This window comes from Furipterus horrens, unplaced genomic scaffold (genome assembly GCF_987537825.1).
Source record: "Furipterus horrens unplaced genomic scaffold, mFurHor1.1.pri manual_scaffold_1, whole genome shotgun sequence".
In the NCBI taxonomy this organism is placed as follows: Eukaryota; Metazoa; Chordata; class Mammalia; order Chiroptera; family Furipteridae; genus Furipterus; species Furipterus horrens.
The window spans coordinates 108,114,606-108,138,715 of record NW_028327171.1 but is presented as its reverse complement, the minus strand read 5'-3'; the positions used below and the strand labels follow the sequence as shown (position 1 = coordinate 108,138,715).

The 24,110-nt window shown below is 45.5% G+C and overlaps 1 protein-coding gene and 1 non-coding gene across 6 annotated transcripts in view; both read right to left on the bottom strand.

The window, feature by feature from the left end:
- Positions 1-16,181, bottom strand: part of KALRN (kalirin RhoGEF kinase) — a 684,790-nt gene extending 668,609 nt beyond the window's left edge. For all 5 annotated transcript variants that reach the window (XM_090277665.1, XM_090277675.1, XM_090277684.1 and 2 more), the window contains exon 1: positions 16,066-16,181. In XM_090277665.1, the coding sequence (XP_090133791.1) occupies positions 16,066-16,138 (73 nt within the window). In that variant the 5' untranslated portion in view covers positions 16,139-16,181. The remainder of the gene's footprint in view (positions 1-16,065) is intronic.
- Positions 1,798-1,983, bottom strand: LOC150021669 (U2 spliceosomal RNA). The gene has a single exon (XR_016513570.1). It is a non-coding gene; the product is annotated as a U2 spliceosomal RNA (small nuclear RNA).
- Positions 16,182-24,110: the final 7,929 nt, after the last annotated feature.

The window sequence follows — 24,110 nt, the reverse complement described above, 5'->3', positions numbered from 1 at the left end:
ATAAAATGGCAATAAATATACACGTATCAACAATTGAATCTAAAAAACAAAATAAACAAACAAGCAGAACAGAAACAGAATCATAGATATAGAGGGTGGGTTGAGGGAATGGGTGGAAAAGGTGAAGAGATTACAAAGTACAAATTGGTAGTTACAGAACAGTCATGAGTGGGTATATAAAGTACAGCATAGGGCATAGAGTAGCCAAAGAACATATATGCAGGACCCATGGACATGGACAACGGTGTGGGGATTGCCTGAGGGAGTTGGGGACTGGGTAAGGGGGGGCAAAGGGGAAAATTTGGGACAACTGTAATAACATAAACAATAAAATATAATTAAAAAAGAATCAGACCAGCCCAGCCCCCGTGAAGCAAAGAGCAGGGGAAACTAGCCATCATACATATCAGGGCTCTAAGTACCCTTAGCCCCTCACCCACCTCTGCCACCACTAGTTCACATGTGCATCTCTACACAGATCCCATTCTGAAAAGAAGTGGGAGAACAGCAGAAAATCCGAGTGACTGAGAACTTTACCTGAACGAAACAGTCATCCCAAAAGACTGATCCAGGAAAAAAAAAAAACAAAAACCCTGATATACAATACTATAAAACTAGACAAGTTGGGGTGAGGGTTCATGAGAAAGATTAGCTCCACATTAGTAAATTTTGAAAGTGAGAGTTTCTTTGCATGTCTGAGTAGTAAGAAGTGGGCAATTGAGCTACACTGTCATTCATCAGAGAGAAATCCTCTGCCGTTCTGGGCAGTTGGGAGAGCCGCTCTTCCATTCTCATACACACATCTCTTTTCCAAAAGCAAATGGAACTTATCATGAAATGTTTCACTCCATCTCTAGTGCTGACAATTTCCTACCAGACATGAGAAAATGTACAGTCCTCAAACACAGTCCCGGCTGTCACTCCCATCTAAGTCCCCTAGCTCAGCTTTTAAACACAATCAAAACCGAGGGAGACCCCAGAGAAAGGAAGCCAATAAAAACTCTTTTCATTTAGTCAGCAGATTTGTTTGTCCAAAGCATTTTCCTTCTATTATCTCACTTTATCTCATACTATTCCTATGAGGTATGGCAGGGCAATTTTGTTTACCTCTTTCTTCAGATGAGAAATGAGAGGTTCCATCTGTAAAAGCACACATGTCAACTGGTTTGGCCAAATCACAGAACTAATTAGTGGTGGGTAGAATCACACCCTTGAATTCTTCTAGCCAAACACAGGCTATGGCACACACAACCTAAAGCATTGCCATACCTGAGGTATTGGAATTAACTTTCACTCAAGCCCACATAACACATATGGCCTTTTTTGATTAATTGTGACTGCAAATCTGGCTCATTAGGTCACTTAAAGACACACAGCAAAAGAAGCCAAGAATGGCTTCTACCATTTATTTAAATGTCACTGACAAAAGTGTCCTCAAACATTACACAAAAAAAGTTATCCTCCAGAGAACAGGAACTGGCTGTTCTCCCTCTCCTGAGGATAAAAGCAGAGGAAACATCCTGAACCTACAGTGTCCTACATCACCTTTGAAAAGGATCAAATAATAGGTGACCCTTCTTGCTACTCTTTGGAACAAATAATGTCCCAGAACAAACACTAGTTCACAGAAAAGCTGGGTTATAAATATCCATCATTAGGAGAATAGTTAAATAAAGTATGGCACATCCGCACAACAGAATGTAACACACCTCTTAAATCAAATGAGGCAGAGCTATATGTACTGACATGGGAAAATGTCCATGGTCATAAAATGATAAAATCAAGTTGCAGAAAAACAGGTATAGCATAGTTCTTTGTTGGTAAATAAGAAAGCCACACATTTGTAAAAACATGCACATGCAACAGGTACACATATCTGTTGAATTTATCTTAATATCAGGAAGGAGGGAGAAAGAGCATTCGCTTTTAAACTGATAAGAACAGATACTACACTTGATCTTAGCCAAAAGGCAGAGAAGTGATGAGCATTCACTTTTGACCAAGGATCCTGCACTTGTGTTTTGTGTAACTATTTTGCAAAACAACGTGTCAATGCTTTTACCACTCCTCTGTCTTCCTACATTATCTCCATATAAATGTTACCTGACTTATGAATGTCTTACTTTGCTCAACTGAAATGTGTATCACTGTAATGGTGATTTCATTTTGGGAAAAAGTCAACACTCCTCTGTCCCCAATTTGTCTTTCAACTTAACTCAGTGATCAAAATACAAACCATGGATCAAGGGAGTGCGCACATAGAAAATAAGACCGGAAGGAAATATCTCAAATAAACAAAAAGGGGTTCCTTCTGGGTGATGGGATCACAGTGGCTTTTCTATCCTTTACATTTGATCATATTTTCCAAATGCTTGACAGTGACCCAGCATTAATTTTATAATTTAAAAAAACTTTAAGATAAAAAATGTTAATATTCTAAAAGTATACTGAAAATCGATTCTCTCTAAAGAAAACCTTGCTTAGTCCCAACCAGTGTGGCTCAGTGGTTGGAGCGTCATCCGGTAACCAAAAGGTTACGGTTCAATTTCCAGTCAGGGCACATGCCTAGGTTGCATGCGGGTTCATTCCTGTCCAGAAACGGGAGCATGCAACCCCTGGTCCCCAGTCCCAGCATGGATCCCAGGTCTGGGTGCGTTCAAAGGCAACCCATCCATGCTTTTCTCACATGGATGTTTCTTTCTCTCTCTCTCTCTCTCTCTCTCTCTCTCTCTGTCTCTCTCTGTCTCTCTCTGTCTCTATCTCTCTCTCTGTCTCCCTCTCTCTCTCTCTCTCTTTCCAAAAAAGCAAATGAAAATGTCCTCAGGTGAAGATAACAATAAAAATAAATGAAAACTTGTCTACAATTTACTTAAATTATCTTTTAGTTTATAGGCAAAAATACATATTAAATAAATCAATGAATGAGTTAAACTCCCTTTCCAACTGCTCTCCAATTAGCCTTTTTTGCTATATAAATTCCCTCCTCCCAACCAAGGCCTTAAACTCTTCAGAGACAAGAAACATTTGTTACCAATCTTTAGCAACCAGCCCCCTTAGTATCTGGCATAATGCTAGGCACATGGCAGATACTCACTCAATATTGATTAGTTGGTCCATTTGTATGTCTGAACTTTCCTGTATGGCTTTTTCTGAAAGAATCAACAGGAGTTGTGCACTATATCGCACAGTCAATATTGATTTCAAAGGTCTTTTTGTTTAAGGTAGAATTGCCTGTCTACAAAAACGATTCATTTCCCTAGCACAATGTTTCATTATAAAACTCCCAAATGGCCTACACACCAATAAAAATAGCTCTTTAAAAAAATCTAGCCAACAAATACTAATCAAGCAAGTATTATCTTCAAGGCACTGACTGACTTGGGTGTTGAGCAGAATACAGACAAGCCCAAACCAAAGGTGTGTACAGCCTCCTTGGAGAAGCCAGACAAGACCATTTTCCAAGGTAGGGCCTCTAAAAGGACTTTGAGCCATCAATGTTCAGTAAGGTTTTAGGGAGGCTGGTGTCCACACAAATCTGGTGCACACCCCATCACCACCCTGGACATCCTGGCCAAGTCACCACCCAAGGACCCAATAGTCCACTGTTTTCATCTCCACTCCAGAGCCTTCAAGGCTGAGCAAGATGCAGAAGCCTGTATACCCGGTCCAATCTGAACTTGATTAGACAGATCATCCTTTCATGCATTTCTCACTACTATCCAGAGAATGGATCCAGTCTGTCTCCTCTGTTTTCAGGTTCTCTGCATCTCTCAGTCCAGCATATGACCTTGGCTCCCATTTGCAGAGAAGACTAAAGTCAGCTTAATAAAAGCTCTAGCATCTGACCTGAACACTACCTGATCTTTTCTAGTAGCCATAGAAGAAAAAAATGTCCCTTCATCCCAGAAATAACCTCCTTGCCTGGAAATCCCACCCTTTTCTGACTCTTGAGGAAGCTAGAGCTCACCCTTGTTTCCTTACCCACACACATAACACATTCTAACAGCTTCGGTCTCTACCACTGTCTCCTCCAACAATTTTGCACACATTCAAAGATTTTTTTCTCTCTCTGGAAAATAAAAAACAAAAAATTTCACTGGACCTGATAACTTTTTAAAAAATATCATTGAAGTATAACTTGCATGCATAAAAGTACACATATAAGTCTACAGCTCACTGACATTTCACAAAGAGAACACAGCTATGGTAAAGAAACAGGATACTACCAGTACACTCAAAATGTCCTTTCAAATACCATTTTTTTTTTCTCCTTATTTTTATTACCAAGCTTCTTGAACGGTGGTCTGTCTTCATTTTCACCCCTCCCTCATCCATTTCAGCCTAAGCAACCCCTCTTGAGTGAATTGTCCCCACACCCACCTAGGTGAGGCTGTTGATCCTTCCTCTATATCCTCAATGTACACAGCATGCAATCCTCTATGGCACTTACTATACTACATTACAATCATTTACTTATATGTCAGGCAATCCCACTAGACTGTTCTCCTCCATGTGGATAAGATAATTTTTAACTTGTTTTTGCACCCTCAGAGCCTGGCACTTAGTAGGTTCACAGCTTGTGTCTGATACTTGAATGAATGAGTGCAGATTTAAATAAAGAGATCCACTCACTAAAATTGATCAGTTCTTTGTCCAGCTCTCATGAAAAGTAATAATGATATTTAGCTATCAAAACTCAATGGTTGGGATCACAAAACATTCTCTTCACATCCAAGTATCTGAGCCTGCTATGTGCCAATGCACTGGGGTACAGAGAAATGACTCAGTATCTCGCACCTACCCTCCAAATTAAAGCTGTGACATCACTCACAATTGTGTTCTGTCCTTCCACGGCCCCACACCAACGTGGATTCCTGCCAATCTTTTCCCCCAACTGCTCCTGAAGCTCCTCTTCCCTCTTCACATAGCCTCCTTTCTAGGACAGCAAGAAGTCAGAGACAAATATCCCCCAGAAGCCCCAGACCCCGCCTCCTAGTCCCCTTTTGTCATATTCAATTAACCATCTGCCAGTCTCCAGGGTCTCCTTCTAGGCCTACGGCCCAGCTGCCAACTCAATACTGTTTCCCTACCCCCATCACCCATAGATGCCCATTGTCCCTGGGCTGCAGGGTAAGAGTATAAAAGGGGGGGGGGGGTTAGCCACATTCCCAGTCCCTGCCTGCCATGCCCTGGAATAACTATAACTTCAAGCTTAAAATCATACCTTTGCCTATCTCTGTGCTATTATAGAGAGAAGGAAGGAAGTAAAAAAGGAAGGAAGGGAGGGAGGGAGTGGGGGAGAGGGTTAAGGGGAAGCAAGCTATTGAAGCATCCTAATTTTCATGATTTGGAAAATAGATTCATCTAACTAATAATATGATTATATTATGTATGTATGTATTATATTATGTATGTAATATAATATTACTAGTAATAAAATCTTCTTTCTATTAATATTTATAATATGAATATATAACTGTAGCAATATACAATATATCTACAAATATCCAGCAATCCTGAGAGGTAAGAATTTTTTACCCATTTCACAGATGAGGAAATTGAAGGTCAGAGAGGTTATAACTTGCACAAGGTCACACAGCTAGTAAATTCCTGCTCTAAGACTACGATTCAGGGACGGAGCTACACCTAAGGGAATTCTCACCTCCTTCTACTCTAAAAGATACAAGCCCAGTACCCCACAGCCCACTTTTCAGAATAGCAGCCCTTTGATTCCTACTCCCCACCCCTCTGAAGGGCTGTGTCAGGTCCTTAAGAAACCTTTGTTGAAAGGGGGCTTTTCACTTAATGACAGTCCTTGGATTCTCCCCTAAAAGGAGAGTTGAGAGTCCAATCAGAGGGAGTGTTTGGGGGCCAATGGAATGGGAGCGCTCACCTGGTTATCTTCCCTTTTGTATGAGGGGTTCCTCTTCATGAAGAAGCCTGAGCAAGAGGCTCTTCCTTGATCACTATGCTTCCTCTTTTTTCTAGGACTTCTAGAGACATTGTGGAAACTAGAAATTCAAGAGCAGGTCCCACCCCTGTTTGATACAGTACCTGATAGCCAGGCATCAGCTACCACTCCCCAGGAGGTTGACCAGCACCTTCTTGCCAGAGTCTTCCCCCCTTTCTCCTTTCCTCACTCACCCTCCAACCCACTAACTTGCCTTCTGGACTCACACTCTATTGGGGGTGATTCTGCAGACCCCACTATATAGCCTGGAGAAGATCCCTGCTCAGCCTGCAAAAGGAAACCACCAGCATTTCTAAAAGGATTGCTAATTTGGGACCTCCTAGACTTCTTTCCATCTTATCTCTCCAAGGACCATCTAGGGCCACACACCAACCCAGCTCACGGATTTCACAGCTGCCCTCAGTTTACACCACCCTCCTCATGCTTGGCACCGCTAGCCCCTGAGTCTCCAAGCTAGCCGACTGATGCGCTCTCTAATAGGACTGTTGATCAGGCACATTGTGCACTCAGCTGAGGCCCTTGCCAGCCAGCCAGCTACTGGACTCAGGTCTGCCTTCCCCCAGTCTCCTCTCCTCTCTAGCGCAAAGCTCACCCTGCAGCTGACTGAAACCCATCCCACCAGGCTCATCCAGGACTTTTCTCCATCAATCCCTCCCCTCTTTCCTAAATATTCATTCTTTTCTTCATGCCTGCCTTCTCCCCCATCCCCACCCCCAGGTATTCACATATCTTCCACAGCTAAAAAAAGCCTTTCCTCAGCTCTGTTACCCATCCCCAACTACCTTACTATTTCTAATCTTCCCTTACAGCCAAACCTTTCCAGAGTCATCTATATGCACTCCCACCACTTCCTCCCCATCCACTCACTCCCCATTCCCCATGCAATTTGGATTCCACCTCCCACATAATTTCAAAGGTGACCAATGATCTCCCAATCTCCAGAACCAAGATTTGCTCAGTCCCCACCTCCCTTAAGCTCTCTGCAGCTTTAGGCCTATTGATTACCTGCTTTCCTCCGAGAACTGCTATCTCCTGGTTCTCCTCCAGCCTTTCACTTGAGTCTACAGCTCTGTCCTTGGCCCTCTGCCCTTAAGTCTATATATGCTTTTCATTTATTATCTCATCTATTCTGATAACTTCAGCCACAACTTCTTAGGGATATCTCCGAAATCTACTTTTCTGGCTCTGGCCTCCTTCCAAAGCTCCAGACTCTCTCTGTTAGCTGCCTATCTCCCTTAGTTATTTCACTGACACCTGAAATGTAACATGTCCCAAAGTAAGTCCCTAAATCCTCCCTCTCCTCCTGCCTCCCCACAGCTGCTTGTCCTCTTCCTAACTCCTTACTTTCATTTATGGTATCTACATCCTCCCAGTCACCAGACTCTAAGTTTTGGAGTCATCTTTGATTCCTGCCTTTTCCTCAACATTTCTATATCCAAGTTGCCAAGTCTTATAAACTCTACCTCCATGAGGTCCCTTAAATGCATCCCCTCCTCCCCATTTCCACTGTGGTACATCAAGTTCAGACCCTCCTAACCTATCACAGTGGTCTCCCAGTCCAGCCCTGGCCAGCAGTACCTCCCCCGTTCTAATCAATAGGACTGCCAGATTTATCTTCCTAATCATGTCATCATCCCATTCAGAAACTTTCAGTGTCTCTCAAAAGCAAACTGCAGGGAAGATGAAACTCCTTGGCCTGTGACTCAAAGTCCTTTATGACCTAGGAGCCCAGTAAATGCCTGATAAATGAAGCAGTCAATCAACTTGGTCCTCACACCCTTCTGAATTTTTTCTCCCTCTGATCTTCTACCTGCATACTCTGAGTCACAAAAACTGGACCTCTTACTGCCCCAAATAAGCCATTGGTGTTTGCACCCCTCTAACACCAGTCAAACCTGGAAATACAATATTTTCTGTCTTCCCCATCCAAATCCTACGCATCCTTCAAGTCTCAGCTGGAGAAGTCACCACTTCCTAGAACACAGCTCATTACCACTTTTCACTCCTACTGTTTATCCATCATGCCCATGTTTTCTAGCTAATGTCCAGCTCCCTTCTAATAATGTCATGGGACAAAAGGGGAGGAGACGAAGCTAATTTTCTAACAGTTTCTTCTTTACTTCTCTGAATTAATTCCTCTGTCCTACCAGCTGATTCTTTCCATTCCATCCTCAGCAGACACAATTTCAAGCAGCTCTATTGATCCAACAGCCCTGTGGCTATCAAATATTTCCTAGTTATCTTGCTGCCAGTCATTTACACACAAAGGAATGGCAGGAGGAGTCTGAGCTGCATGCAGACAGAGAAGGAGCAGGAAGGGACTGATTTACTGCGCCCACCTGAGGCTTGGCAGAAGAAAGAACTTCATTCTTGCTAGGCACCTCCAGATGGCATGGGGCCATGTGTCAGGGCTTAGAGGCTGGCATTTTTATAGTTTTGTGGAGGAGAGAATAGGAGCGCCCCAAACACAAAATTAAGAAGGATGGCTCTCTTCCTGGGCTGAAAAGGTCCCATGGAAGTCAAATTAAATAAAATAATACTTGTCAGAAGAGGCACTTAGAATAATAGAATGTTCAATTTGGAAGGAACTCTCTATATATATTTGGATAGTACTGAACAACCTTTTACATGTAATATCTTATTTCAGTCTTTCTATAGCCCTATTGGTCGGCCCTGGCTGGTTTAGCTCAGTGGATTGAGCGTCGGCCTGCGAGCTAAGTGTCGCTGGTTCGATCTTCCAGTCAGGGTACATCAGAGAAGGAAAACTCTGACTCCAAAAAACCTCCACTGCCTTGCGGCATACCTCTTCAGGGGAAAGGCTAAGGGAGTAAACCCCGACAGAAAATCCGGAGCCGGAGTCCCTAAGGCGGTTTGACGTTGTAGTCAACACCAGCAACTCCTGCGGCGCACCTGAAGCCAAGCTGTATTGACTCCGTCTTTCCCTTGGATCCTTCAGCTGCGAAGAGAGGGGGGGTCTGCTGCATGGGCAACAGCGGACCCTCCATATTACCCTGCCCAGGCTCTGTAGCTTCAGCGTCATCGCAAGATGTCGATTCAACACGGGAGGAGACAGATACTACCATGTCACCCCCGAGTCGGACTGCACAGCCATTCTCGGCGGTGCAGATGGACTCTTAAGAAGCTACACCATCGTCTCTCGAGACGGACGGCTGCCGACGACGATAGCCCTATTGGTGGTGGTGGTGGTGGGGTATTATCTCATCTTACACAGATGTTAAAGTCACTTGCCCAAGTCATTCAGATGAGTAGAGAGCAAAGTGGAGTTGTTCACCTCCTGCTCTCTTGTCTGACCTTCTAAGCCTCCTTCACAGTCTTCTTTTTCCTCATTTTCCTAACTTTTAAATGCAAGTGCTCTCTGAGGGGGTGCATTTATATCCATTTCCCTTCCTGCTCTATATTTTTCTTGTAATGATTTTATATACTCCCATAGCACAGTACATTGATACAGTAGGCACTCGATAAATATTTGTCAAACAGATCATTAAACGACTGAATGAAATAACTGAGACCCAAACCCTAGCCTTCTGATTCCACAGACAGGCTCCTTGCACTCCATCAGGCTGCCTCCCTGGCCCCCTCTTCCATCCCATGTCAAAAACCCAGAACAGCACCCCTTCCAGAGATCCTGCAGCCTCTGTGCCATCGCATTCATTTATTAAAACAGCAGGAACAACAAGGACAGCTAGGATTTCTTGTGTTCCTACTGTGTGTCAGAAACCACTAGGTGTTTTTTACACATTGTTTTCCTACTTAATCCTTCCAACCTGCAAAACAAGTATTATTAGTCTGGTTTTGCAGAAGACTGAGGATGAGAGAGATTAAATAACTTACCCAGGATTCTAGGATTCTACTGAGTCTGTCTTATTGAACAAAACCCATGATCTTTGGCTACAACAGGGTTTCTCAACTTCAGCACTATTAACACTTTGGGGCTGGATAATTCCTTATTGTCCTGTGCATTATAAGATGATTAGCAGTACCCTAGATCTCTACCCACCAGACACCAGTAGCAACCCCCCTCCCTGAATTGTGACATCCAAAAAATGTCTCCAGATATTGACAATGATTCACTGGGAGATAAAATTGTCCCCAGCTGAGTGCCACTGGACTATACCACACATCTGACTCTCTCCAAAAGTAAACTACCGAGTTCTAGAACCAAAAAGAAATTTGAAAACTAAAGTGTTCATTCTCTAACATCTTAAAAGAACCTCTAGTTCACCTGTGCTAGTGTTTTGTTGATATTTATAGTCAGTAGATTTTTCTTACTTCTAACTTAATTTATATCTGTAGCTTCAGTTTATTCCAACACCTCTTTCATCTCACTAAAGATTACCAAATACAATTAGACAGAATGTGCCGGTAATAATTATTGATGATTGGTAGCACAAGGAAGAAAAAAAGCCTCCCAAATCTTATGGAGAGTGCCTGGATATCATTATGTTCTAAAATACATTAATATAGAAATGATCTGTCTAAATTCAATATTAGAAATATTAACAACATTCTCTCTCCAGAACAGCAAAGTCCTTTTCCTACTCCCCAGAAGTTTCTGGGGAATGGTGTGACCAGAAGCCCAAATCATGATGAGTAGAAGTGGAGGAAAATTAAGAAGGAACAATAAACAATGAATTATGTACCATGTTTACATTATGGAGCACCCAGCACAATGTCAAAAAGAGATGTTTTCCATTACTGCAAAAGAGAACTCAGGATGTGACAAACGCCCTCCCCTTTAGGTGCCCGGCAATGCACAGCCAGGGTAGTGATATTTACTCAAAGAAATGCACACCAACATAGGTTGTTATTCCCAAATCTTCCTTCTCTATGATCTGGCCATGATGATGTCCGGTTCCCCTGCCTAGGCAGGATGGGGCTATTATCTGAGAGAAAAGTTTAAAGAATCATACATTGAATACAAATATAGCACCACCTAGATTCAACAATTGCTTGTGTATTACAATGTTTGCTTTATCTATATTAGGGGAGGTGATTTTTTTTTTAATTGATAAACCACAAGCTTTTTAAAAGATCTTTCGCCTTACCTCCAAAGAAAAAATAACTTCAATGGTTAGAAATCAACCCTACAAAAAACAATATAATGCTACTGATGAAGTGAGAAAATGAGTATAGACAAGTGAGTGGTTGAGAAACTTGGAGGAGACACCTGGCCTTCTGAGTTGCAAAAGCTCCCAGACGAGGGTGGGTCTCAAGTCTCCAAGAATGAGTTAGATTTAGAGAGTGGAGGTGCCAGGGTGGATGACTCAAGTAGAATGTGAGTCAAGGTGCCCTTGGATAATGAGAAGAGCAGCTAAGCTGGAGCTGAGCTGTAAAGTAAGGACTTGACCCTGAAGGCACTAGGGAGTCCCTGTAGGTCCATAGACCAGGTAGCATGTGATGAAAGCAGTGCAATATACTTTGTGAGGTGCTATCTGCCTGCAGGTGCCGATGTGGAGTGGGGGTAAGAGAGCAGATTCCAGAGACAAGAATGAAGGCCACTAAAAGGAGTCCATGAGAAGCATGAACAGCGAGGGCTAACTAGGAAAGATAACTCAATAGGGTCTGTTAGAGGAGAGATCCCTCACAGACAACACCAAGGGTTTAACTATCATGACTGAGAGAGGGAAGATGCCACTTGCAGAATGAAGGGAAGAAAGAGCAGGAGCTAGTTTGGGGATTTGGAAAGACATACAAAGTTGAGTTTGAGTCTGGCCAAAGTCCAAGTAACAGCAAACACTCCAGTTGAAAATGTCTGGAATCACAGGACAAAGCTCAACACAAAGACAGGGGTAGAAGATATTTCCACACTGTTCTATTTTCACTTATCTTCTTATGTATTTTTCTTTAAATAGTAAAGAAAGAGTTTTTTCCTCCATCATTACAGCTAAGCTCTTATATTTGTTAGAAAACCTATTCTTATCTCACCTCTTCAAGTACCTAACTCAATAATAAAGCTCACATCTTCAAATTTTCCTGTCCACAAGCTTTCTCCCTCCCACCTCCAAACCTGCTCTGACTCTGACAAAAATAAACAAATAAACAAACAAAAAACCCAGGAAAACTACTTATGGCTAGCACACAACCTCTTTTTCCTTTCACTGATAAACTCTGCAAGTAACTGCTTCCTACCACCACCCCAAATCCCTATTCTGAATCCCTTTTCCAATATTGTGCTCCCAAGAGTCCTCACTGGCCTTTTTATCATACCCAGTGACACTTACCCAGTGGTCCTCCTGCTCAACCTGCCTGCAGTCCATCATCACATCAAATGCCATGCTGACTCCCTGGGGTCCCCAGGGTCAAGTCCCCTTTGCTGCCACTTCCTAAATAAGAATTTCTCCCCCAATTTCTAACTTGGGCCCTTCTTCACTTTCCTCCAGCCCCTCCAAGAGCCAAATCATCACAAAGCTTCAGCTCCAACCAGTCTTGGCAAAGAAGGCTTCCAAGTCTACATTGCTAACCCTAACCTCCTGCCTATGCTCCTGTCTTGAGTCCCACGTTTCCCACAAAACAACTCCACCTGGATATCCCTCAATCATCTGCAATTATCCACATCTGGAGCTAAAATCACTACCTGCTAAAAGGGCTCTGTCTTTAACCAGATTACAACAGTAGGAACAGTCAGTCCTTTATATTATGAACTGAGCTACTTTTGTTTCTTCATGGGCTTAATTTTCTTTTTCCCCTATAACTAGTTTGTCAAAAAGTCCCCACATTTCTGCCCTTAAAATGTCTCTAAGTGTTGTCCCTGACTCCCCATCCTTTCTGCCACCAACCCAGACTAAGTCCCCTCCACCCAGGTCTGGATCACTTTTGCATCCCCCAGGATTCTTTCTCTCTCTTCTCCACCTATCAGTCATATTACCTCCAGATTAACCTTTCCCAAAACCACTTTCTTTAGGATATGCCCTTGTTCAAAAACCTAAAGTGACTTCCTATGGACCCTGAATCAAATCCAAACTCTTCTCTTGGACTTCCAAGACTCTCCCTACCTGGCCTTGCCCTACTTACCCAATCCTGTTCCCTATTCCTCCCCAACCTACACTTTCCATTTGGTCATTCTGAAATCCTCCATGTCAATGCCCCAGCCTCCCTGTGCCTTTGCCCACGCTGCTCTTCCCACTCTTCATCCACATCTTCCCTCAAGAGCAGCCCTTTGTTCCACTCCTCTGTAGTTCTGTCAACTTTTTATTTTTATAGCAATATAATGTATAATATAATGTTTAATTAATCTCTGAGAAGTAATTGTCAATCTTCTTTTAGAAGTTCTTCAAGGGCAAAGACCACTTTGAATATTTCATTTGTATCCCATGGCATCCTAGAGAACAGAAGGCTTCTAGTAGAATTTGAAAGGTCCTTGTTGGTTTTCCATCCCAAGTGATTCCTATTCCCAGTTTTGAGTTCCCATATTTCCCCTTCTCCGTCTCATAACCATGATCAATAAAATTACTAAGGCACATTTTCCAGGCTTGGAATAGAGAATTCCCAGGAAGATGATATGGAGTCCACCAACCTATAAGCATAATGGGCGGGGAGGGTGGGGGTGGTGTCTATGTGTGTCCATATTCAGGGAAGTAAGGCTTAAGAAATCTAGCTTAATCATTTGGTCAAGAAAACTGAAATACCAAAATAATCGGGAGATGGCAAGTAAGGACAGAATTATTCAAAACCTACCTAATTAGAGGCATAGTATGTCATGGTTTTGACAAAGCAATTGCCAGTCTGGTCTTTGTGCATACAAATTTTCCACCAAAAAAATGGGGTAACCCTGGCACTGTGGACTTGGAGAATTTGTCTGAAGGTTTCTCAACTGTTCAATTGAATAAATTCATAACGTCCAGACTACTAGGCGTAGTGCTTTGTTCCACAGAAAGGGGAATCAGAAGGAAAAAGGTTAACAAATATGGCTTTTTCCAGGCTTTAGAATCCCCAGCAAGAGCTTTGGCTAGAGACTGGAGGAGGTTAGGATCAGGAAGGAGAGCACAGGATCAAAGGCAGCCTGCACTCCCTTTTGGAACTTGTTACAGGTCATAAGTCATTTCCACTTGTATGCACTGAGGATTTCACATTTCTCTAAGTGCACATCACACCTAGCCTCCCTTCAACAAGCCTGCCCAAGGAAGAACAGCCCTAACAAGAGTCCCACAGGAGTTTGCTATTTACTCTGTGATTTGAGCCAGAGCTAGACAATATAAGCCCCACATTGTGTTTTGAAAGGCCCTGGGAAAAGTAACATATTGGACCATTACAGGCCATTAACACCATTAACAGTGTGAATTCATCTGTCAGAAATTAGCAAGCCTCCAGAAACTGAGCTCTGCGCCAAGGGTCTGGGACAGAAAATGAACAGGAACTAGTGTTTGGATGGTAGAAAAGGGGAAGGAGGAGTGAACACCAAAAAAAAAAAAAAGAAAGGGGGTCTAGAACAAAAAAGTGGGAAGTTTTCCCTAGAGCTAAGAGCTAAGAAAAGGTAGACTTTACTCCACACGGGAGGCAAGAGGGGTCAGGAAGACCCCCTGGTGAATGTTTCCAGGTAACACTTAGCTCCCAGAAACTTGACCCTAGAAGGCAGGCTATAAACTCAAGTGAAGTGTGAGATGCTGGCTCCCCATGCACAGTTTTGAATCCAAACTTTGGTTCTTAGGCAGAGAGGGAGAGAGAGATAGACAGAGACAGAGACAGAGACAGAGAATGTGACCTCTGGGAAAAAGAAAGGAGGAAGGGAGGCAACGCTGAGCCCTGAGAAGCAGGATAGGGTAACAAGGGCTCCCTCTGCTTTCTCCAGATTCTGGCATCAGCTTGTACTAAAGCGTTTTCCTTTCTAGACCCACTAGAAAATGAACATATGGGCCAATCAAGTCTTGACTTCTAAAGCCACAAGTCTCCCCAACAAAGCACTCCACCCCCTTCCCTAGAGATGACCTCCAGGGCAAGGCAATGAGTTTAGGAAACAGATGGATATGCAGAGAGCCTTCAGAGCTAACCCGATCCCTGACCTCACCAGTTCACATCCTCTAATCCAATTTACCAAAGGAGAGGGCAGAAGCGCAGGGTCTCATAACTTATTGGGCTGCTTGGGACAAAGATTCCAGACAAAATGGTTCCAGACATGGGAGATGCAGAGCTCTCTCTACCGAGTTGGTGGAAGCCACAGGTAAAAGGGAGATGGGAAATCCCTGGCCACCAGAGAAACAGGGCCACAGGTGGTGGGAGATGAAGGTGGGGTGGTGTCTTTGAAAGGGGCTGTAGTCAGGGGCCAGGAGAAGCTATAGACCTGGGGGATGGGAGGTGCTAAGTCTGCAGACAGATCTGGGGGCTTTATGAACCACAGGCAAGCAAAGACTCAGCAGTGGGTGTGTATGAGGGGGACGCTAACTCACACTTCCAGGAATAAGTGATTCTTATGAAAATTGCATCCGTTCCCAGAACTGGAGAAGAGTAGGACAAGGAGGAGACCTGAGGCGCCCACCGCTCTCCCAGAACGATCTGCCTCCCAAATCTAAGACGCTGGCTCCCCCCACACACCCTGCTGGACCGTCCTGGGTCCACTCCGCTCCTGACTGTCAGCCTGCAGCCTGCGTGACTCCGGGTCCCCGCGGCCTTCCTTTTTGCACATCAGGGCCCCGAGACCCGGGCCCCTGGCCCGAGAAGGGGAGCCTGACCAGGGCGGCCAGAGCCGGGCTGAGAGACGCTGGGAGAAGGGTATCGAGGGAGGGGCCGGGTTCGCCGGTAGCTGGAGCGGCGGGCGCGCTGCAAAGTGATCCAACATCGCCCCATCCCCGTGCTCTGGGAGAAGGCGGCCGAGGGAACCGCCTCCCGCCTCCCCACCACAGACTCCCGCAAGTGAGGTGAACACCGAGGGGGGGCGCCGAGCTCCCAGCCCCCACTCATCCCCGAAACGCGACCAGCATTTCCATAACAACAAGAATCTCGGCAACTCCAACCCGGACGATGTGGGGGACGGTCCCCCAACACGCACACCCCAGCAACAGCCCGCTTCCCCAAACTTGTCCGAGACGCTGCGTCCAAGGCAGCAGCCCTACCCCCGGCTGCCAGCGCCCTGCCCAGTCTACCTGTCCTGAAAAAGGCATCCACGTCCGAATCAGCTGCTCCTCCTTCCTCCGCTGCCCCCTCCGGGGGGTTCATGACTGGGGGAGGGCCCCCGGGGGCCGGCGAAGCCTGGGGCCGAGGACTGCTCTGCACCGGGTGGGCGGAGGGCACGGGGCGCAGCGGCTGCAGCCGCAGACCCGGCGGACTCCGGGCTTCGAGGGCTGGGGGCGGCGCGGGCTGGGGCAGAGGACGCCAAGCCTCCCTCAAGCAGAGGTGCGCGGCGGGCTGGGGGCGCCTGCCGCCGGCTCCCCCATGGTGCTCCTTCCCCCGGGGGCTCTGGCCGCCTGCTGTCTGGCCGGGGCCGGGGTCCGGGGCCGGAGTCCGGGCTGCCTGGGCGCCGGTTCTTGCCCAGCAGCGGCAGCTGGCTCTCCTCCTCACCCTTCTGCCTGTCTCTATTGTTCAGCCCTGCTCCGCTCTCCTCTTTATTTTCCCCCCTCCCTCCCACCCTCCCTGTCTCTCTACCTCCTCCCTCTCTCGTTAGCTAGCCCGCTCGCTCGCTGCCTCCCTCCCTCCCTCGCTCTCTGGCTCCCCCTCTGGCTCCCGCGGCCGCCGCCACCGCCTCCCCAGCTCCTCCCCCGGCTCCCGCTCCTCAGTCCCGGCCAACAATGACCCGAGCAGCGCCGAGCTCCACTGAGGCTTTGGCCCGGGCCGGGGGCTCCCCGCGGACCCCCGGCGGCGGGGTCGCCTCCTCGCCCTGCGTCCCGGAGCCGGTCTCTCCGGGAGCAGAGAGCCGGCCCGGAGCTATTGTTCCTGGCGGCACTAGGCCGCCTTCCTGAGCCCCGCAGGAAAAGCCCCACGAAGGAGGCGGCGGAGGAGGGGGTGGGGCCGCTGGGCGCTCGCCGGGCTCGACCGGGGCTCTGCAGCCCCAGCACTGCTCGCCCAGCCTTCCCCTTGCTCCGTGTGTGCTCCACGCCACACCCCTCTCCCAGGTGTGTGACGGGGAACCCTAAGCTGATTGTCTTCCTCCTTTTCAGACACGTCCCCAAGCTGCACTGACCTGTCCCTAGAGGCTGGACTCCCCCCACCCAGATAAGCTCTCTCCTGTCTTCCTTCACTCCAGAGCCTCTTGCATTTTCATCACGATCTCCCCGTAGTTCTTTCCTTTTTTAGTTGTCTCTTCCTGTTCCCTCTCTAAACACTTCTGCCCGCCTCTGTGACTCTTTGTCCAGTTCGTTCCTATTGCGGCGTGTCCCTGCCTATCTGTCCCTCCCTCTGTCACTCTTCTGTCTCTCATTTGTCTCTGTCCTGCTTCAGTACTTGGCCAGTATCTCAGCGCTTCTCTTGGACAGCTGTCAAAACTCCCTAATCCCGGGGGCTTTCTCTGTTTTGTTCGTCTTCCTCATGTGAATGGAGAGATCCAGTTGGCCAGGAGAAAGGCGGTGTTACAGCAAGCTGAATTTCAATTAAAGTGGGGAGAGGGGCTGGGGAGGAATAGGGATGACGGAAAAAAAGAAAGAAAGCAGATGCTGTATGGGGTAATTAATGCAGTGATTGTATTGTGCCAATTGGTCTTTAAGCAATAATTAAACAATAATTAGCCAGTACTCTGTTTATAGTTCTAGTGACTGCAGAGCCTATAAAACAGAGGCTCTTTAACCTGAGTACTTAATGTGGTGTGTTGGGAGCTGTTGCTGCTGCCTCATCCAGGCAAATGGAGAGGCTGTGGCCTGACCTAATGTGTTACACACACCTAATAGGAAAACCAGATCCTACTCTAAAGTTGATGGCATGCTACCCACCAGCCAGAATCTTCTGGGTCTGTTTGTCTCTGGCAACCTACCTAGTTCTACCTCTCTCTGGGTCAAAGCACCTGGGTGAGACCTTTCCAGATCTACCAACTAGGTATCTCTAACAGCAAATAGAATGAATTAAATAAGTTTTAATGAACCCTTTCTATCTCCATGTATTCATCGCATTTTTAATGAATGTCACAATGTACTTCGTTTGTTGTACAGTTACCTGTCTCCAATCTTGGATATATATCAGGTGCCAGTTTTTGAAAATTATTAATAGTGACTCTGAAATCACAAGTTAACTACCATGAGATTGAGATCTAATGCATCTGGCCCTGGTATCTTGAACTGCCTTAAAGCAACCAAATGCCCCCTACTTACCACCTCCTGTGACAATGAAAGTACTTCTAATTTATCTTTTCTAAATTTTGCCTCCATTTAACCCTACGACAAAACCCTAGCCCATACTCCCCACAAAACCCCAGCCTACCCCCCAGACACACACACACACACACACACACACATACCCGATGGCAGAGCTGCTATTAACTGCCACCACTTTGTTCAGATAGAGAACCATAGGCATGGCAAGAGCATTATCTCATCCCAAACTGAGAATAAACATTACATGTTTAGAGAAAGGTTCATATCAAAATCTCAATAAATGTGGACCAGAATGGGGGATAACCTTATGTAATGACATTGATTTTTGGAGAGGCAATTTGGTGATTTCTATTAAAATTTTAAATGTTCTTATCTATATTAACATCAGACAAAGATTTCAGAGCAAATAATATTACCAGGGATAAAGAGGGATATTTCAATTAATCAATTGGATGTATCATCCTAAAGTTTTTGCATTTAATAAGAATTTTTAACTATCTGAAGCAAAACTGATAGGACTACAAGGAGAAATAGAAAAATTCAAACTAATACTCAGAGATTTTAGTATCTGTCTCAATAACCAAAAAAATAAGGAGAGAGATCATCAGTAAAATATGAAAGACTTAAACAATTGTATCAACCACTTAACCTACTGACATTTATAAAATACTCAACACCAGCAGAGACACATTTTTTTTCAAGTGCACAGGTAACATTTATCAAGATAAACTACATGCTGATCCATAATAGAAAGATCAATAAATTTTAAAAGATTAACACCATGCATAGTGGTATGCAAATTAGACCTTAGTAGTTATTTTTTTTTAATAAATCATACAAAGTATGTTCTCTGAGCACAACACAACTAAATAATAAATCAATAACAAATTTCTGGAAAATTCCCCAAAATATTTGAAAACTAAATGACATATTTCTAAATAAACCATGGTCAACTAAGAACTCAAAAGAGATATTAGAATTTAAAGTGAATGAAACATTATGTAAATATCTAAGGAATATAGCTAAAGCAGCACTTAGAGGGAAATTTATATTCCTAAAAATACTCTGAAAAGAGAGGTCTCAAATATAGGATCGTCTGCTTTACTTTGAGAGCAAATGAAAATCAAAGTACAAAATCAAAAATTTTAAAGACCAGAGCCAAAGCAATAAAACAGAAAACAGAACTTCCAGCCAAGATGGTGGCCTGGATAGACATGCTGCATCTCCATCCACAACTAAGAAAGAATACAACTACCTCAAAGCTAGAGACAGTCAGAAGTTCCAGAAAATCAAACTGCATGAAAGTTCAACAAACAAAGATATAAAGAAGAGATACTCATCTGGACAGGTAGGAGGGGCAGAGCTGGGGTGAAGAGGACTTCTGGTATGGTAGCAGCAGGAGAAGCCACAGCAGCAGGCCGACGGAAAACACAGTAACATGTTTTAAAAAGTCAGGAGGGACACCTGGGGAGTGTTCCCAGAACCGGACCAGACTGCACAGCTCATGGTTCCAGCTCCAGATAAAATAAAAGTCTCATTGCTTCTGACAGTGCAAACCAGGGCGGTTGGGCCAGCAGGAAAAGCTGCTAGTCTCTCAATAGAGTCCGCTTGTTTAAAGGGCTCGACGGTATTAGAGCGTCCTCAGACTTAACCACATTGAGAACGACAGCCAGAGCAATAACAAGAGGAGCACCAGTCCCATGCAGAAGTGGGAAAAGTGCCTGGAACAGGGGTGAGCACTGAGCAAGTGATATTACTTACTCTCAGACCCCTCCCCCACATACAGTGTCACATGTCACAATGTGGTGAAACGGGTCGCCCTGTACTGATGAATACCTAAGGCTCCACCCCTTAAATTTAGCAGAAGCAACAGCTCTACCTGAGACACAGAGGCAAACAAACACAGGAGCCTGTCAAGATGAGCAGACAGAGAAATATGGGCCAAAATGGGGAACAGATCAAGGTCCCAGTGTGAAGAAATAAGCGAAGACGAGATAGCCAACATAACAGACACAGAGTTCAAAACATTGGGGATAAAAATTCTCATAAACTTCACAAATATGTTTAAGTATGGCAAATGCATGAGGGAAGAACGAAGGCTATGCTAAATGAAACAAAAAAGAAACCCACACGAAAACAAAGGTTAAGGGAAGGGAACTGAGGATCAAATCAACGATTTGGAAAATAAGAAAGAAAAAAAGTCAACCAATAGAAAATGAGGAAACAAGAATTGAAAAAAATGAGGTGAGTCTTAGAAACCTCTACAATAACATTAAATATGCCAACATCTGAATCACAGGGGTGCCAGAAGAAGAAGAGAGAGAGAAACAAATTGAAAAAATATGCGAAAAAATAATGAAGGAAAAGATTCCAAATAAGAAAAGAATATAGACATATAACTGCAGGAAATACAAGAGTCCCAAAAAAGCAAGACCCAAAGTGGAAAACACGAAGACACATCATTATTAAAATGACAAAGGTTCAAAACAAAGAAATAATCTTAAAAGCAGCAAAAGAAAAGAAGAGTTACTGTTACGGAAGGGGGGGAGTTTAAAAACAAACCACAGAGTTAACAGCTCGGAGATAGTGAAAAGGAAGCAGCTTTCAGACTGCATAAACACACCTGAGGCTGGTGGCTGCTGTCTTTCATTATGCAGAATTGCTTGGATGATTCCAAGGCCTCACTCAGGTGGATGGGAGGAGTCTTGAACAAGGGGACGGTATGGAAAGCACACAGAGCCTACGTGGGGTTCTGTGAATGCTCAGGACTGTTGCCAACACCCACTGGGTCAAGAGGACGCAGTCAGGGATACATGGGCAGTCACGAAAATTTAGGGGCCCGGCGCGCGTTGGGGCTGTCGCCCACGAAGGCGGTGTTTGCAGGGATGCTCTGGAGAAGGGGAGGAGATCCACGCGGTTTACAGAAAAAGAAAACAGTTTGCACGGAGGCCGAGAATCGCAGCAGTTCTGTATGGAGAGCTGAAGGGCACCACCGCACAGAAAGGACCTCCCCAATCAGATTGAATATTTGGCAGCCACTGGTAAAGCTGAACTGTGCTTGGGAAGTAGGGAAACGGTGTTTCTGAACTTCCTAAAACTGGCTAGGTTTGGTAGGGGGGAGGCAAGGATATGTGTAACTGTGAAGTAAACAATTTTCTTTTAACTTAAAAAAAAAGATATGGTTTTAAAGATATCTTTTAACTCTTATTGCCCTCAGAATATGACAAGGATGCCAACTAGTCCAACAGTGCCAGCCCTTGGAAACCGCGCATGCCAGTACCCGGAAACAGCCCACTGACCTGGAGTGTGCAAGATCCTTCCTCATATGGGAAAGTCACCCACCCCTCCAATCGCCAGTCTTGTTAGGGATCTCTGGACCCAAGGGAAGGTAGGACGACGACCATGTCCAGCTTGAAGCAGTTAGAGGAGCATGAGGCATTCACCCATTGTCCTTTATAAGATCGTAAAGGCTCTTAAGTCTGAGAGGGGAGAAACTGTTACAGAAACAGGGGAGTCAATAAACAAACCCCAGCGTTTCCGGCTGGGGGATTGGGAAAAGGAAGCAGCTTTCAGACTGCCTCCACAGGCCTGAGGCTGGCGGCTGGTGTCTTTCATTATTCAAAATTGCTTGGATGCTTCCAAGGCCTCACTCAGGTGGATGGGAGGAGTCTTGAACCAGAGGACGGTATGGAAAGCACGCAGAGCCTATGTGGGGTTCTGTGAATGGTCAGGACTGTTGGCAACAACCACTGCGTCAAGAGGACGCAGATAGGAATATATGGACATCCGCGAATATACAGGGGCGCGGCGCGCTCTGTGTCTGTCTCCCACACTGGTGGTGTTTGCAGGGACGCTCTGGAGAAGGGGAGGAGATTCACGCGATTTACAGAAAGAAGACAGTTTGCACGGAGGGCGAGAATCACAGCAGTTCTGTATGGAGAGCTGAAGGGCAGCACCGCACAGAAAGGACCTCCCCAATCAGATTGAATGATTGGCACCCGCTAGTAAAGCTGAACTGTACTTTGGAAGTAGGGAAACGGTGTTTCTGACCTTTCTAAAACTGGCTAGGTTTGGTAGGGGGGAGGCAAGGATATGTGTAACTGTGAAGTAAACAATTTTCTTTTCAATCAAAAAAAAGGTATGGTTTAATGATATCTTTTAACTCTTATTGCCCTCAGAATACGACAAGGATGCCAACTAGTACAACACTGCCAGCCCTTGGAAACCGAGGATGCCAGTACCCGGAAAGAGCCCACTGACCTCGAGTGTGCGAGATCCTTCCCAATATGGGAAAGTCACCCACCCCTCCAATTGCCAGTCTTGTTAGGGATCTCTGGACCCAAGGGAAGGTAGGACGACGACCATGTCCAGCTTGAAGCAGGTAGAGGAACATGAGGCCTTCGCCCATTGTCCTTTATCACATCATAAAGGCTCTTAAGTCTGAGAGGGGGGAAATTCTTACAGAAACAGGGGAGTCAATAAACAAACCCCAGAGTTTGCGGCTGGGTTATTGGGAAAAGGAAGAGGATTTCAGACGGCCTCCAAAAGCCTGAGGCCGGCGGCTGGTGTCTTTCATTATTCAGAATTGCTTGGATGCTTCCAAGGCCTCACTCAGGTGGATGGGAGGAGTCTTGAACCAGAGGACGGTATGGAAAGCACACAGAGCCTCCGTGGGGTCCTATGAATGGTCAGGACTGTTGCCAACACCCACTGCGTCAAGATGACGCAGTCAGGGATATATGGGCAGTCGCGAATATTCAATTGCGCAGAGCGCCCTGTGTCTGTGTGTGTTTGCAGGGGCGTTCTGGAGAAGGGGAGGATATCCACGCGGTTTTAAGAAAGAAGACAGTTTGCACGGAGGCCGAGAATCGCAGCAGTTCTGTATGGAGAGCTGAAGGGCACCACCGCACAGAAAGGTCCTCGCCAATCAGATTGAATAATTGGCAGCCGCTAGTAAAGCTGAACTGTTCTTTGGAAGTAGGGAAATGGTGTTTCTGACCTTCCTAAAACTGGCTAGGTTTGGTAGGGGTGAGGCAAGGATATGTGTAACTGTGAAGTAAACAATTTTCTTTTCAATCAAAAAAAAGGTATGGTTTAATGATATCTTTTAACTCTTATTGCCCTCAGAATACGACAAGGATGCCAACTAGTACAAGAGTTCCAGCCCTTGGAAACCGAGGATGCCAGTACCCGGAAACAGCCCACTGACCTCGAGTGTGCAAGATCCTTCCCAATATGGGAAATTCACACAACTCTCCAATCACCAGTCTTGTTAGGGATCTCTGGACCCAAGGGAAGGTAGGACGACGACCATGTCCAGCTTGAAGCAGGTAGAGGAGCATGAGGCCTTCGCCCATTGTTCTTTATCACATCATAAAGGCTCTTAAGTCTGAGAGGGGGGAAATTCTTACAGAAACAGGGGAGTCCAAAAACAAACCCCAGAGTTTGCGCCTGGTCGATAGGGAAAAGGAAGCAGCTTTCAGACTGCCTCCTCACATCTGAGGCCGGCGGCTGGTGTCTTTCATTATTCGGAATTGCTTGGATGCTTCCAAGGCCTCACTCAGGTGGATGGGAGGAGTCTTGAACCAGAGGACGGTATGGAAAGCACACAGAGCCTACGTGGGGTTCTCTGAATGGTCAGGACTCTTGGCAACAACCACTGCGTCAAGAGGACGCAGAGAGGAATATATGGACATCCGCGAATATACAGGGGCGCGGCGCGCTCTGTGTCTGTCTCCCACACTGGTGGTGTTTGCAGGGACGCTCTGGAGAAGGGGAGGAGATTCACGCGATTTACAGAAAGAAGACAGTTTGCACGGAGGGCGAGAATCGCAGCAGTTTTGTATAGAGAGCTGAAGGGCAGCACCGCACAGAAAGGACCTCCCCAATCA